The following is a 14310-nucleotide window of genomic DNA, read 5'->3' on the forward strand; positions in this document are numbered from 1 at the left end:
GTTAGTAGTCCAGTGCTTAGCCTATAGTACCACCAGTGCGCCTTACTTTTATAACTGGTACTATTATCATCACTGTTTGTATGAAGACACACATTCAGACAAGTTAAATCATTTTTCAGAGTTAATATATCTAAAACTGTAGAGCTATTTCACTTGTAAACTCATGTCCTTTTCACTCAATGGCCTACAAGAAAAAGTGAAAAAGAAAGTGCATACTTTAGAAAAGTTAAATACTGTCTGAGTACAAGAGTGAGGTTATGCCAATGTGAGCACAGCAAAAAAAGAGGCAGAATATGTAAATAGAGCAGGTTAACTGTTTTTTTAAAGTCAGGACCAATTACTCATACAAGACTGTGATTAATAGGTGACATGAAATGACGTATCATTAGAATTAAGTTTCAAGCCATGCAAAGTTCACCAAAACAATTTTTATTTCCAGTGTTTTCTTGGGTATGCACACAGGCATGACACAGGTTGGGATTCATAAGTCCTCATGCAGAATTATATTCTTCTCAATAAAGAAGCCAGTTCCATCCAGGATCCACTATCTACACTCCTATGTTACAACATTTATATCAAATCTGGTATCTGAAGAAAAGATACACATATAATATGTTCATTTAAGTTACGCATTTTACAGAAAGATTAAAAATTCAAGTCACACAAAACTCAAAAACTGTATTAAAAGTTTGAATATAAAACTCAGAGATCCACCTGGAATGACTAAAGAATGGAAGTTTTGTATCCACCTGTGTTAAAACTCGTAATGAAATTTGTTACCAATAAAACGTATTCATTTACTTCATGTTAAGTAATCTAATTTTAACAATATGGCACCCTAAAAACCAAATGTAATTTTTTTTTTTAATGATGAGGCACTTTTGTTAGTGATGAAACCAAAAGAACAAATGTGCTGCATCCTAATGCCAGCTATTTTCTTCAGTAAATCTTGGGTATACACTATGTAGTAAGCTGCGACAAATACCTTGTTCAATTTGTATACAACTATCCAATATATCTTTAAATATATATATATTTATATATATATATGTTCTTCTGGCTGTAGTAATGCACTGTAAAGCTATTTCACAGTACAAAATGATGAATCCAGCCCAAATGAAGGCTGCATAATAACAATTCTGGTACAAGAAAATATTTACAGAGTTACTGGAACATGTAACAGTAGCTTTTTATTTGCTATAGTGACGTACCCCCAGCTTAAAGACAGGGATGAGACTGTGCTTTATGGCCTGGGGTTTCAAACAGTTTGTGAGGCTGGGCATTTGCTGCAGAACTAGCATTTTGGCTCGTGTTCTGGAAGTTTTCTCCGTTGATTTGGTCAGGTGATTGTGGTGGTACGGAAAGCAGGGGCCTGTTAGTTGAAGCCACGGTACTGGAAGAACTGCCCGCATCAGGCTGAAGTGATAACGGTGCATCTGTCACCGATACTGCTAACGAGCTAGTGTTCTCAAGTTGGGGGTCTCCAGTTTCTCCTCTGCTGAGGTCAGATGCACTGGGGCGTAAGCGTTCCCTCGCGAGCCAGTCTGAGATTGAGAGATCCTGGGCTGAGCATTTTGGCTTTAACCTATTCACAGCTGAAAGTTCAGCTTCTCTCTCCCCACTCTGTTCCTGCGCTTTCCAAAAATTCACAACGCTTATTTCAGTAGCATCTCTATGCCCTCCTAGTGTATGCCTACGTTTGATGTTTTTCCTTTTAGCGGGTTCACCAGTCGTTTTTTGGTTTCCTACTCCAAACATATCATCTGCAGGTGCTCGGGGTCGAAGTTTTAACCGATCTGCTATTTTTGTTTTCCAAGTGGGTTCCTGCTTGTCTGATTCATTTCTGGCTGGTGTGAGCAAACTCCCGGTTGATCTTCCTTTTTTCATAACATCAAACACTTTAGCTATTGAAGGTGTTTCTTTCTCATTCTTTCCATCTCCTAGACTTCCACTGTCGGACTTGAACCTAGAGGATTTTTTTCTGGACAGCGTGTCACACTCAATAAGTTTATGTGAACTAAAGAGTTGCCTTCGGCTATCTAAACTTGGTGTTAAACTTCCCTCAGTACAACTTACTTCACTTCCTTCAGAGTTTCTCCGGCTTGTCTTAGTACCGTCTGGCGCTTTCCCTCGGAAAAGCCTCTCTGATGTCAAAGCTGTGGGGAAAACAGGAAAATCATTCTCACTGTCTGTCTCCACAGGCCGCCCTTCACTGATCAGCTCACTTCTTTCATCATCAGCTTCGTCCCCCTTACTTTCTGCGACTGACTGAACCTCTGGGCTTAGCCGGCTGGAGTCAAGGCTGGTCAAGTATGTGGTAGATGAAATTGTTGAGTAATCGGAGGTGATGGTGCTGACATTGGCCAGAAAGTCACTGTGCTTAGTTTCCGGACTGGTTGATTTCTTGGTGGAAAACCTTGTTAGAGAGGCCTGGGAGGAAATGCTGAGCAAAGTACCCGAGTCAGACCCTGTCTCTTCAAAGTGGGAGGACTTTTGTGTTGGAAGTGATCGCGGGCTGTCTTTCAGCACGGTGACATGGCAGCTGAGAGTCGGTGACTTGCTGTGTTTTGAATTCTGTGGCGGTGACGGTTCTTCAGAGGGTATGCTGTCTTTCCTGAGGGATGTCTTTTCATCTTTTGTTGCACTGGTGTCTTTTTTAGCACTATTTTCTTTTGAAATGATGATCCTTTGTTTTCTGCCCAGTGTCTCGCTCTCTTGTTTGGACTCTTCTTTAATATCCTCATGACACTGTTCTGAGTTTTCTTTCCTAAAAAACACATTGTCCAATTCGTCTTCTGAGCTGCTAGGTTGTGCTTTTTCTTTGGGCTTTTTCCTCTTGCGACTAGCGGCTGCAAAGATCGAGGATACAAGCAGTTCTCTGCTATATTGATCCTTTCCAGAGCCCCAAGAACCCTGGAAAGTAATCAGAGAAATAAGACTTTGAACATATGAATAACAGTAACACCCAAACCAGGCCCACTGCCGCCGAGCTAAGTTCAATTCATAGTGCCCCTGAAGGGCAGAGCAGAACCGCCAAATCGAGGTCCCGACTGTCAATCTTTACAGAAGCAGGCGACCACATCTGTCTCCTGCAGAGCCACTGGTGGCTTGGAACCGTCGACCTTTCAGTTAGCAGCTGAACGCTTAACTGCTGTGCTACCAGCTCTCATCTACATGGACATTACTGAGTTTATTTTCTGAAAAGGTTTTCCCCCAAATATTTCTTACTGAATTAATTCTACTAAAGTTCTAAAATACCTTAACAGAGTGTAACTAGGTTTAAAAAATCCTTCCTAAGAATCTGTACCTAAGACACACCTCCTTTTATGTTTATGATTTATTATGGATTAGAAAATACACAGGGTTGTGGACACCATGCACAACAGTAAGAGAATGTGATGGATGCATACTATAAGTCTATTTAACTATCAAAAAAGTTCATTGTAAATAGTAAAGTTGGGCAAGATATTCACCCACCTGTTAACAATAATAATACTCTGGGAATCCTTTTTCAACTGCTAAAGAATTAGCAAAGTCAATAGCAGTATGTATAAATTCTTGCATTTAACTTGTGTGTTGAGATTAAAAAGCATTTTCGTGCATGCATTTCATATCTTCAAAATCACTTAACAACAACTTTTTTCTTGGTGTTATTTAATTGCCAAGTCACAGCACATACAAATTTGTTTTTCAGGTAATGTTTTGTGCTTAAACACTTAAACTATAATACTGCGACATAGCTGAATGTAATGTTCTGACTTAGGCTACTAAAATTTATGACTGACTTCATTATTCTAGTTACATATACAAATACTCTATCAGTTAAGCACATTAAGATAAAGAAACACACTTTGGTCTTCCATTAGTCTGCCAGGTTGGATCTTCAGGAACTTGCCTTAGGTATAATGTCTTCATTTATCTCAAGGTATCAAAAGAATGAAAATATTTTTAAAAATCCTTACCATAGAGATACTTTTATACACTGTCACTGGTTACTACTTTTGTTTGCTATGTCAAATAGGCTCTTGATTACCACGATTTAATTAATTCACAATGTCTGTATGGTAAGTAAAAGGGGGAGGTGTCAATAAATTTGTGTTAACCACACCTCATTTAACGCAAATAAGGTGGGAGGAAGCATGCTGCAAATTAGGATATTTAGGAATACTGCAATAAAAATCATGTTGTTAAGTGCCATCAAATCAATTCCATGTTTTAGACACACTGTACAGGGTTTCCAAAAAGCAGCTGGTGGGTTTGAACTGGCAACCTTTTGGTTAGCAGTCCAGTGCTTATTCTACACTGCAACACCACAACTCCAGACTAACAGATTGTAATCTTAGGCAAGTTAATTGATGATGCTAAGTCTTGAAAACTGAGAGTCAGAATTTTGACTTGTGTTGTATTAAAAAGGATCCATTAAAATGAAAATACAAATTAATAGTACTTTGTTTTTACAAAAGCACACAGCACGTGTCTAAGATGTATTGACATTTGCCCACACTCCTTCTTCCAGCTGACTGTGTATAATGCTGAGCAATCAATTCCCTTTAAACATCTCAATTTCATTGTTTATTTAAGAGAAGCTATCAGATTATATGACCCTTGAAAAGTCTATGTTTCTGTGATATATATATGTGTGTTGGCACAAATTGCTCTACTTATTTTACATGTGAGAAACGGTTACGAGTAGTTATAGCACTTGAGTATTCATTATACACAGAGCTGTCACAACACCAGAATTAAGATGAAGAGACTGCTGTTAGAACAAGCTAAGCAGCATGCATCTAGCGAGAGTGGAGCAAGGACCAAACAGGTTGGTCTGACTTAAGATCTTACCTTTTTACAAAAAAAAAAAATAAATAAAAAGCTGGGAAATTGTCCTAGATTAAGGAAATTTTAACCAACATGACAAATATAAGGAGTGATCTTTAATTGGATCTTATTTAGCCTGAAAAACAGGGAACATCAATTGGTACAACTGGGGAGATTTACACACAAATTACACATTAGAAATTATATTGTATTCATGTTAAAATTCTGGAGTATGGTATTTATATGAGGGGATTTCAAAAAATTTGTGGAAAAATGCAATTAAAAATATGAAATTTTCCCAGGAACTTTTTGCAGGTCTCTTGTACTATGATTATATGGGAGAATGCCCTTGTTTTTAATGTTGTTGTTGTTGTTGTTAAGTGCCGTCGAGTCGGTTCCGACCCATAGCGACCCTGTACAGGGTTTCCGAGGGTGTAAATCCTTACGGGAGTAGAAAGCCTCATCTTTCTCCCGCGGAGCGGCTGGTAGTTTCGAACCGCTGACCTTAAGGTTCGCAGCCCGATTCGTAACCACTACGCTACCAGAGCTCCTGTTTTTAATGTATATATTCTTAATTCATGATGATATATGGGGAAAATGTTTTCATGTCTACAAGTAACTCTCAAATGGCAAAAGTATGTATAGAAATTTGCCAGCTGATGAAGATGATAAAGGGCTTGTGTGCTAACTGTATTATGCTAGCAATTTTTCTGTAGGCTTACAATTTTTCAAAATAAAAAATTAAAAGACATGGTAAAAGTCACAATGTAAGTGATAGAGAGATATGTAATAAGAGTTTTTATAAGATTTTCTGCAATAATTAAAATTTAATAGTATGTAACCCTATTATAATATTCAAACATGATATGTAAAATCCATGGTTCATTGTTTTAAGACACTTACTGACAGTCCCAGTTGCTACAGCCTCAGCAGAGAAAAGTTTGCAAGAATTGAATTAATAAAAAACTTTCCAAGCACTACTAAAAACTTTCTAAAAAACACTCAAAATCTGTCTAATTCCGGGTTGCTGTCAATGAAAAAAAAAATCAGGTAAAACTGATTTGAAAAAAATAGTGTGTGTCTTTGCTGTAATCAAGGCATGAAGATATATTTCATATGAAACATATAATCAAAGCAAAATGTCTAGATACTAGTATTGAAATATTTACAAATAGAGCATGATGTTGAGCTTTGCTCTGAAATTGTCCCAGGAGGAGGAAGGAGGTTGGGGTGCAGGTGAAACCAGACTGGCCATGTGTTAATAGTTGTTGAAGATGGATAATAGGTATATCACACTGTTGTCAAGTTAATTTCGACTCACAGGAACCCTATAGGACAGAGTAGAACTACCCCATAGAGTTTCCAAGCTGACAGCCACATCTTAATCTGCGGAGCAGCTGGTGGGTTTGAACCAGTGATCCTTTGGGTTGGCAGTTACGTACTTAAATGAATGCTGTGCTACGAGGGCTCATTATACTCTTAATGAGTACATGCTAGACAAATTTCATATGAAAAAAATGATGGAAAAAAGCTCAGTTCCTTGTAGTAGGGTCAACATGTGGAGTTCGGATACAGTGCTGTAGGATAGCACTGGACCGCAAAATTGGTTTGAACCACAAGGTCGGTGGCTCAAATCCACCCAGCTGCTCTTCAAAACCCTATACAGGGTCTCTATAAGTAGGAACCTACTTGATGGTACTTAACAACAGTACCCAAGTCTTACAAAATAATTTACCTTAGATTTTGTTGAGTCACTAGTAGCTGAATCTGTAAAAAGTTAAAAAAAACATGGTCAGTATTAGCCAATTTTTACTCCTTTCAACAAACAATGCAAAAAAACTTATGAAAAATACAGGCACAGAACAAAATGTAAAAGCAAAACTCAAACAAAACCATAGAACACAGTGGATAGTCAGAGCTCACAAAGATGCAAGCTGCACCACAGAAAGCCACCGCCATGAAAGGATGCTGTGAATTGTAGGCAGAACCAGCTCAATGATAGGAATGGCAAAGGAGCCCTGTACTAAACAAAAACAGAAATACTAGTGTTGATTAAATTTTCTAAATATTAAATCTAGCAATAAAGCAGCTTGAAGACCTTTTACGTAATTGTACTCTGTACCACATCCTGTATCTGAAACTGATACACAATGTAGAACTTGTAACATTGTTGGCTGCCTTCGCTACAAATTAAGACACTTGGTGTGTTTATATATTGATTTTTGTCAGACTGTTAAACTTAGTTCCTTAAATTTTATAGCATATACTATATGCATATGGATGCAAAAGAGGCATTAGGATAACCCTGATTTCCAGGCCACTTTGGTTTTAGAGAAAATAATGCTGATCTTTGTTCTTTAGATCCCGCTTTGGTATCAGTGCAGTCGGGGATCCATTTGAGTAGTTTGGTTAAATTGCTACCAGTTTCATAATTTACCTATTAATAAATGCTATTATGAAAATGGAAAAAAAATGGAGACTATATTTTACTGTCTGGCAAAAACTCAGATTATACAATTATAAAGAGGGTAGAAAGGGGCTAGCACTATTCAGGATAGTTATCAATTTTGAAATTCTATCTTTCAACTTTAGGGAAATCGATTTTCAAAATTAATGAGCTGAGCCCCATGCCACGCCCCTTTTTGACACATGGCTAAAATGCTTTATGACTTGAAGAACTGGTAGACCATACCATGCTATTTCTCCTCAGGGTCTGCTTCAGAAATAACAAGAAACAGCAGAAAAACTTTTAAGAGAGTAGTAGTGATCTGTTCACAATAATCTTACGAGAAAATCTAGACCACAGATCAACTGTGCTCGCATTTACAAGAATCGGGGGTTTCTGCAGACAAGGCAGCTACAGTGTGGACAGCAGTCCTCCTTCTTCCTACAGTTCCAGCTGTCCATCAGGGACATCACAGAGTCCACTAGTGACATCATCGTGTGATAGACTCCTCCCACTTCGCCTGTTGCAACATCAGTATAGATTTAACTGTGTCAGTAAGTGCTGTAAGAACCCTTTAGGACTAAAACAAGAACTAGAGACAAAGGGAGAACATTGTGTAAAACAACATGCTGGATTAGTGCAATAGTTTGGCAGGAGAAAATGTTCATCAAAAGAAGACTTTAAGAACTAATACTTAACCAACCAAACATTAGGGCGGCAATTGAAAACAGAAGAAAATAAATGGTTCAGAGGTTGTTTTTACTGTGACATCTATTAAGTGACGAATAATATACTGTATTTAAGAAAAGGATGCTCATTAGTAGTTCAACATATATATAAAACTTGCTGCTTTTAAAACAGAACTTGTAGCTCAAGAGTCAGAACTATGTATCTAGTCTAAGTCATACTTTCTGCCATCACAGCAACCACATATTCAGTAGCATTGATCTGTTTTACCTTGTGATGACTATTACATGGAAACTGTGAATTAAAGAAAAAACAGAAGAACAGAACAGTGGTGTGCATGCTCATTTCCCTCATCTTTCCATTCTGACAAGCATTACAGCTCCATGCACTGCCAATGGCATTAGTCACTGGAAGGTAATACGGTCAATCAGAAAAGGAAGATTCAGTTTTTTATTAGTAGAAAGGAAGAAAGAAAGAAAGAAAAAAAAAAAAAGGAGAAAGAAAAAAATCAGAGTGAATTGTTACTTATGACTGATTTGCTTTTTCATTTGATAAGAATTGAGCTTTGAACCTAGAGAGCAGGACTGCCCAGACAAGAGTTACCTGATACATCTCCCGGGGATACTCCTGTCCTTCCGATGTTGGTGAGTAAATGATCTATGTTTGGCACTGGCTGGGAGTCTACTGTGCTTTCCTCCTGCACTGTTGTCTATGGTTAATAAACAAATATCTCTTCATCATCTCTTCAAAGATACTTTCTTCAAAATTCAAACAACATTTAGTCAAAAACACATTACTGAGTGGAGCACAGGTGCTTAGGTTTTCCTTTACATTGTTACATAGGGCTAACTGCAGAGTTCAGTGTCATACTTGTTATTTTCATTAGGTCAGAAACTGAGGAGCTATATAGACTGCTTCCGGGGTGCAAAGCAACAATAAGAGCATACAAAGCAGGAGGTTGACACTGTTGTAGCACCAGGACCTTGCTGTCCCAAGTGAGAACAGAGGAGTGTAAGTGCTGACAGACAATACTTACAAGAGGCTCCTCGGCACCTTCTTCTGTGAAAAACCAGTCATGCTAAAATTCAAAATAAAACAGGTGAAAGGAGAAATTAAATACTTTCCTAAACATAAATCTATCTTGGAGGATTATTACAGAAAAAAGATACATATTTGTTTCCTATCCCAATACTGTCCTTCCAAATATCAGCTGCTCATTAAAATGCATTTTCTTAGCGATGGACCAGACACTTACATGTTGGATAAGTGTTTCTACAATTTTATACTGGTCAGGCATGTGAGTAACCATGTGTGTCATGTTATCTTCTGATGTTCTCACAAGAGTTGGACCAAAAACGATTGCTAGATTTCTTGGTTCCATCTGAAACAAAGGATAATAATAGAAAATATCAGACTCTTTTTATTTAAGAAAACCATAACCAAATCCACTGCTATCAAGTTGATTCTGACTCAAAGTTGAGTCTTAGTGAAGAACTGAAGTACTCCTTAGGGCTTCCAACACCTGTAAATCTTTATAGGAGTAGATAGTCTCATCTTTCTACTACAGAAGGGCTACTGGATTTGAACCACCAAACAAATCCAGTAGCAGTCCAATCACTAACCCACAACACTATCAGGGCTACTTGTAGGCTTTCATTCCTCTTATATTGGCACTTTATTTCTGGAAAGTTTATTTTCATAAAAAAGCATTTAAGGAAGAATGGCTGGCAGATATGGGCAAAAAATAATGCTCCCTAGTTAGGAAATATTTTCCATAAGCAAATATATATATATGTATATGTATGTATATATATATATTTTTTTTCCTACTTTACTGACAACGTGCAATGCTCAATTGGCATCCATTTGATCCAAGAAGTTTTTGAAAGCAAGTGATTTGGTTCAAAACGAGTAATAACAGAGGCTAGATTAGGTGACAAACATTTTAGATCAAAAGAATCAATCAAACAAAACAACTGGCAAAAGAATAGGGTTAACTCCCTCTCCGGAAAATCTGAAAAATAATGTCATTAAAGAAACATGTTGGTAAGCACCACTGAGCCGGTTCTGACTCATAGTGAGCCTGTATAGGGTTTCTGAGGAGCAGCTGGTGGGTTTGAACTACCAACCTTATGGTTCGCAGTCCAGTGCTTATCCTACAGCACCACACCAGGAGACCAAAAGATTCATGAAAGGATTCAAATGTGGCCCAGTGAAAACCAAATGTTTATAGTACTCTGTTTGATCCATTTTATTTTAAATAACTCTTATAAAAGCTCTTTGCTTAGTCTCGCACCAATCTGAATATTATATACTTATATGAGAGGACTTCAAAAAGAACTTGGAAAAATTCCAATATCTTGAAACTGAATTTTTCCACCAACTCCTTGAGATGCCCCCTCATATGTGTGTATTCATGTAGCTACATAGAAACATACTGTTTTTGAAGTCAACATCACGTAAAAAACATTAGACCAGTTATTCAAATAGAAATCAACAAACCTATATCATCCTGCATATCAATATCAGCTAGTTTGAAGTGTTTTAGAGATTTTGTTGATTTCTAAATCTATTTTTAGTCATTTTCCATGAAGCAATGGAGCAACCCTTTCCAGCTAATGCCCCTCAAAATAATGTATCTGCATGATACACTTTACATACCTTATTTTTCTCTGAATTTTCTGCCACTGTTTTCAGGTGAGCCGAAAGGAACTTGAGTGTTTCAAAATGATGTTCAGGTAAGTCATGAATCTGAAACATATTATTTTCGTGATAGCTTTTAAATATTTAAATGAATAATTTCAGTTCTACCATGAAAATGATAAAATAATACCTACTAGTCTCTTTAATGTTTTCAGACGCTCTAGGGGATCTTCTTTACGATTGGCTTCAATAAAGTCGGCATATTTATCTGACAACAATAAGAACCATAAAACAAAATTATCTTAACTTGCTTTTGTTGTTGTTTGGTGCCGTAGAGTCAGTATGAACTCATAACCACCTGCCTTATGCACAAAATAGGTGGATTATAATATATTAGGGTGAGTCAAAAATTATCTGCACTCCGGTTATATTAAAATGCCCTTCCACGTCCATGGCTGATGACAACACACGTGCACGTGAAATGATTCTGTAGGATAGACAAGTGACAGTGGATTATGTGACAAATCACTGGCAAATCAGCCACGGTGCTGCCTTTGAAATAATCCATGGCAGACTTGGGTTTCTTGAAGTTGGTGCAAGATGGGTACCAAAGCAACTCATGGAAGAGCATACACAAACAAAATTTAGACAGACACTCGAAGGAAGGTAAAAGTTTCTTTAAAAAAATCACTACTGGTGAGGAGACATGGACTCAGCACTACGAGCCTGAGAGTAAACAGCAGAATATGGAATGGAAACATCCTTAATTGCCGATGGTTCAGAAGTCAGCCATCAGCTGAAAAATTGATGCTTATAGTTTTCTGGGATTCTCAAGGGCCAGTATTAGAACATTACCAGGAAAAACGTTCACTAATCAACAGTGCTCATTACAATGAGATGCTCACTGAAAAGCTGAAGCCTAAACTTCAGATTAAAGAATTAAATGCAGAGGACTGCTAACAACGGGCTTTGCGATCTTGCATTACAAGGCATGTCCCCACACCTCTGCCCACACTGTTGACACTTTGTAAAAAGTTCTTTTTGAGGTGTTAGAGCATTTTCCCTAATAGTCCTGATTTCTGCTCCATCAAACTTTCATGTTTGATGTCCTGAAAGAAGCTCTTTGAAGACGACGATTCACATGTGATGAAGAAGTGGAGACAGCGGTTCATTCATGGCTCACAGCTCAATCCAAAACATTTTTAATAAGGGAATACGAAAGCTTGTTGACAGATGGACAAAGTGTATTGAAAATCAAGGATATTATGTTGAAAAATGATGTGTTTGTCTTTTCTAAAATTTGACTAAAATAAATTCTACAGGCAGAATAAGAATAATTTTTGATTCACCCTTGTAGTTTATGGTTTAATCTCATTAAACTGAATCTTAAAGGTTAAACTTCAAGCCACAATTAAAAGAATAAAACAAAAACCACATAGAGAAGATTCCCAAATCACCTATTTTTCCTTTTTAAAGACTGTTTTTAATTTTTTTTTCTTTTCGCCCAAATCACTTTTGAAGTGTCTTTAACACTACTGTGATTTCTAATATTCATCAAGTCTAATCATCAAATAAAAGAAAACTCCTTGAAATGTGTCATAGATTCAATTGTTAAGTGCCTTTGACCTGAGTCCGACTCATAGTGACCCTGTATAGGGTTTCTGAGGTGCGAATGGTGGGTTTGAACTGCTGACCCTGTGGTTCACAGTCCAGTGCTAATTCACCGAAGTCCATGGATTCAGTTATGTCCCCCCAAAATGTGTGTCAAGTTGGTTGCGCCAGGATCCTCTGGTTTGGCAGTTATGATCCCTCCATGATGGGATTTGATGCGGTATACCAATTATTTTTCCCTTGACAAAAATATTTTTCCTAGGTTTAAATTAATGATTTTCTAATAGTCATAATTTCAAATTATTTCATTTGGTATCTCTCATGGGAGTTAACTTACCATTTGTGAAGAGCGGTTCCGGGAGTTTTCTGAAGAATGACTTTAGTAAACTGCTTATCACATTCAAGTCGCGCCATTTCTAGGTACGCAAAGTAAAAACACAGTATTTTTAAAATCAATTACACAAAAGAAGAAAAAAAAATTCGACCAATGAGTCACACAGAAACAAACTTACATCATCTTGTATATCAATATCAGCCATTCCCTTGTTGAGTTCTTCTTGCATACTTGAGATGGCTGCGTTATTTCCAGGAACTCTATAAATACCTGTATATTCAAGACCTCTTTCTTCAACTAATTTGCAACAGATGTCAACTATTAATGGGATATACTGAAAAATAAGAAATAAACAAGTTATTTAAGACAACATAAATGGGTATATTTAGCTGGTAGTTGTATCATAGCTAAAAGGCCCTTTCACCCAAAAAGGCAATCCGTGAATAATTAATAGTGTAGAGCTGTGAATTGATGAAACCAGCAGAGATACTCCAGACAGTGGGGAATGAATGCACACGCCAAGACAGAAAGAGAAGGGCCTATTGGGAGATAATAGTCTAAAGAGGAAATAATAACAAGGAGAATATGGGAAATCTAGTCAAATAAAGAAGAATAAAAGTAAAAAAGAAAAAAGAAAAGAGCAGGGAGAGAATAACATCAGTCAACTCATGATTTGAACCTGGGTGTTGTGAACACACACACGCACACACACACACATTGGCATTATTACACTTTCTTAACCAGGTCCTTGTTTTATCCTTGCTTAAGATGCTGAAAGCAGAAACACACATGATTTGAAAATAAACTCTTGCCTACTATTTCAAATACATTTCAAATACATGCCTAATGGCTGAACAACTACTGTATTTCAGAGTCAATACATCAGAAAAAAGCCTGACCAATAAAACGACGCTACACACTTTTGGGCGTTCAGAAATGTTTGAACTAAGGTTTGCTATGAAGATGAAAACACTTAACAGATTGACATGCTCTATTATCAGAAAGACTGTCTACTCAGATCCTTTAGTCTTACAAAAACATGAATGATTTTATGAAATCCAGCACTGATTCCTACCCGATTAGTATGAGCTGGGGGGCAGTCGTCCAGTCTGACACCGAACGTCCCTGTAGCTGTAGGTTTTTTTTCAAACGTCTTCCTCATAATACTTGGAATGCCTTTTCTCCACGTGCCTTTGTCCTTTGGGGGACTGGTATCATCTTTTAATTTTTAATAAAAATTAAATGATATAATAAAGGAAATGGAAACAAGAGTGTTTAAATTATGTCTTTAAAAATATCCCTTATCAATATTTACATAAATTGGAGTCCTATAATAACAATGATATATCTACATTTACAAAAAATAGTCTGCCCTTAAGATAGCATTCCTTTTAACCTTCCATACATTTTAGTAGGTATCGTTTATATTTCTTTACCTCCTAAGGAGCTCTGGTAGCATAGTGGTTATGAATCAGGCTGCAAACCACAAGGTCAGCAGTTTGAAACTACCAGCTGTTCCGCAGGAGAAAGATGAGGCTTTCTGCTCCCGTAAAGACTTACAGCCTCGGAAACCCTGTTCAGGGTCACTATGGGTCGGAACCGACTCCATGGCACTTAACAACAACAGCCTCTTAATAATCTGTACTGTGAATTTTTTTTTTTAAGCAAACAATAGGTGTCATATTTATAGTGAGATTTTTGCAGAGGGAATATAATAGTTTTATCTCACAAGGATAGAACCCGGGTTCTTTGAGTCAAATTTGTAATGTCTTTG

General features: G+C 37.2%; 1 protein-coding gene across 1 annotated transcript in view; it reads right to left on the bottom strand.

Annotated features, from left to right (window-relative positions):
* Nucleotides 1-408: 408 nt before the first annotated feature.
* Nucleotides 409-14310, bottom strand: part of ARHGAP21 (Rho GTPase activating protein 21) — a 112163-nt gene continuing 98261 nt past the window's right edge. The window contains exons 15-24 of the mRNA XM_006871650.1: nucleotides 13612-13754; nucleotides 12715-12870; nucleotides 12540-12618; nucleotides 10786-10859; nucleotides 10610-10699; nucleotides 9204-9329; nucleotides 8985-9026; nucleotides 8552-8657; nucleotides 6551-6582; nucleotides 409-2913 (exon numbers count right to left, since the gene is read on the bottom strand). Of these exons, the coding sequence (XP_006871712.1) occupies nucleotides 1219-2913; nucleotides 6551-6582; nucleotides 8552-8657; nucleotides 8985-9026; nucleotides 9204-9329; nucleotides 10610-10699; nucleotides 10786-10859; nucleotides 12540-12618; nucleotides 12715-12870; nucleotides 13612-13754 (2543 nt within the window). The 3' untranslated portion in view covers nucleotides 409-1218. The remainder of the gene's footprint in view (nucleotides 2914-6550; nucleotides 6583-8551; nucleotides 8658-8984; nucleotides 9027-9203; nucleotides 9330-10609; nucleotides 10700-10785; nucleotides 10860-12539; nucleotides 12619-12714; nucleotides 12871-13611; nucleotides 13755-14310) is intronic.

This window comes from Chrysochloris asiatica, unplaced genomic scaffold (assembly GCF_000296735.1).
Source record: "Chrysochloris asiatica unplaced genomic scaffold, ChrAsi1.0 scaffold00172, whole genome shotgun sequence".
Classification (NCBI taxonomy): Eukaryota; Metazoa; Chordata; class Mammalia; order Afrosoricida; family Chrysochloridae; genus Chrysochloris; species Chrysochloris asiatica.